At 41.8% G+C, this 2,207-nt stretch overlaps 1 protein-coding gene across 1 annotated transcript; it reads left to right on the top strand.

Moving 5' to 3' along the window:
• The first annotated feature begins 152 nt into the window (after positions 1 to 152).
• LOC132191854 (NDR1/HIN1-like protein 1) lies at positions 153 to 1,295 on the top strand. Its single transcript, XM_059606967.1, has one exon. The coding sequence runs from the start codon at positions 336 to 338 to the stop codon at positions 963 to 965; it is 630 nt and encodes a 209-aa protein (XP_059462950.1). The 5' UTR covers positions 153 to 335; the 3' UTR covers positions 966 to 1,295.
• Positions 1,296 to 2,207: the final 912 nt, after the last annotated feature.

The following is a 2,207-nucleotide window of genomic DNA, read 5'->3' as shown; positions in this document are numbered from 1 at the left end:
AATTAAATAATATGACACAATTAAATGTAAAATTAAATAGAACAAAATAAAAAATCTGAAATGCGATAAAGTGAAATGATATTTTGAGAGACACGGTGAGTGAGGAGAGAGATACCAAAATATTTTCCCTACACCATACATGTAGAAGTGGTGCCCATTTCTTCATCTTTCATCAAAACCCAAACCAAAGCTTTATATAAACACACAAACGCAAGGCGTTCGTCGCACGCGACTCTCTTCACACAAAAGCATAGCTCTGCGCCCAATTCCCCTTCCTCTTGTCCATCCTATATTAGCTCCTCTCCTTTTCTATACAGAAAGCAAGAACTAGCGACATGACGTCCAAGACCTGCCCCAGCCACGCGCATAGACGGCGAAGGTTCTTCCGGCGGCTCTGCGCCAGCATACTTGTGCTCGCCTTCATCATTCTGGTGGTGGTGCTAATCGTCTGGGCCGTCCTCCAGCCCAACAAGCCAAGGTTCATCCTCCAGGACGCCACCGTCTACGCCTTCAACCTCTCGGCACCGAACATGCTGACCTCAAACTTCCAGGTCACCCTCTCCTCCCGAAACCCCAACGATAAGATCGGCATCTACTACGACAGGCTCGACGTCTACGCCACCTACCGGAGCCAGCAGATCACCCTCCGCACGGCCATCCCCCCCACCTACCAGGGCCACAAGGACATCAACGTCTGGTCCCCCTTCATCTACGGCAACCAGGTGCCCGTCGCACCGTACAACACCGTCCTGCTCGGCCAGGACCAGGCCAATGGGGCCGTGCAGCTCTTGATCAAGATCGACGGACGGGTCAGATGGAAAGTCGGGACCTTCATCTCCGGCAAATATCATTTATACGTGAGGTGTCCCGCCTACATAAACTTTGGTTCCAGGACCGCCGGTGTTGAAATCGGCAATAACGCCGTTAAGTACCAGCTGGTGACGAGTTGCAGTGTTAGCGTATGAACATGCGCCGGCCGTTGAGTATCGTTGATCTGTCTCTCCCTTTCTCTCTCTATATAGTTAACGCCGTTAATTTCGTTTCTACTTTTTTTTTTTTTATAAGTTTTAATTCGTCGTTTAATTTTATCTCTGTCTTCGTTCGGAATACGTCGGAATTACGTGTCTGAATTGTAAATTTTGCTGCAGAATAAACCGAGAAAATGAGAAAAAAAAAATTATATATATGTGAGACAAATAGCAAAATTACAATCGATCGGTGACAAGTTGTATACATTATATAAATGTGAAGTGAAGTGTCTTTATTAGATAACAAGTGAGTGTCTATTCGGAGGTTGTGGTGTCATTTTCTTTCATTTTCCTATTCTGTTCTTGCTTACTCGTTGCTCACGTATATAAGTTGCCTTTTTCTTTTTTTATTCTATGAATAATTTTTTTTTTTTTTTTTTGCCAAAAAATTAGGTTGGATATTAAAATGAGAATAACATGTATTAATGCTCGAATGATAAATGTCAGTTTAATAAATTAGATTAAAAGAAAACTTTGCTTGTAAGGGTGAAATTTGCCATGTGCAACATTGAAACATAGAGATTCAATCAAATTAAAAATTTCAAAAAGTCCCCAAAATTAGCAACGACCAAAGAAAAAATGACAAAAACACATCACTAGAGTTATTGAATAGGACGAAACGGTTCTTCTAGGAGGAGGTTGTCCATTTTCAAAGGTTATGGACCTTGTGGTGCTTCGCCGTTCAAACCAACATTTTTTTGTTTTCTATTCTCGAAATAAATAATTTACAATATAAAATCTTCTTTTTTTTTTGTTTTTTTTACATTTATATTACATAAAAAAAAATATATATTTCCTAAAAAAAAAAAGCCTAGTCAGACTAGGCAAATTTTACTTGGAAGACATTCACTCATTCAACGAAAGTAGAAGGAGTGGCCGGAAGCTTGAATTATTGGGAGTTGTAGGCGTGTTTGGGGTGGGTTTATCTTCCACGTGGGCATGGTGGTGGTGGTCCTTTTCATTCCCGGCTCGGCTCACCTGCTCTACCTAAAAAATAATAGCTTTGTTAGAAAGCGACTTTTCCATTATTCGCATAAACAAAGGGCCTTTAGGCTTTATCCCTCTTCCACCAAACACCCAACCATGGGACGTGCAAGAGTGAAAAAGTCCCCTATTTGTGAAAGCCAAGGGCCCAAGGTTCATGCCAAAATGGTCCTCCCACATTTGGCCACCCACACT

This window comes from Corylus avellana, chromosome ca9, assembly GCF_901000735.1.
Source record: "Corylus avellana chromosome ca9, CavTom2PMs-1.0".
Lineage (NCBI taxonomy): Eukaryota > Viridiplantae > Streptophyta > Magnoliopsida > Fagales > Betulaceae > Corylus > Corylus avellana.
Note: the sequence above shows the minus strand (reverse complement) of the source record. Positions and strands in the feature narration are given on the sequence as shown.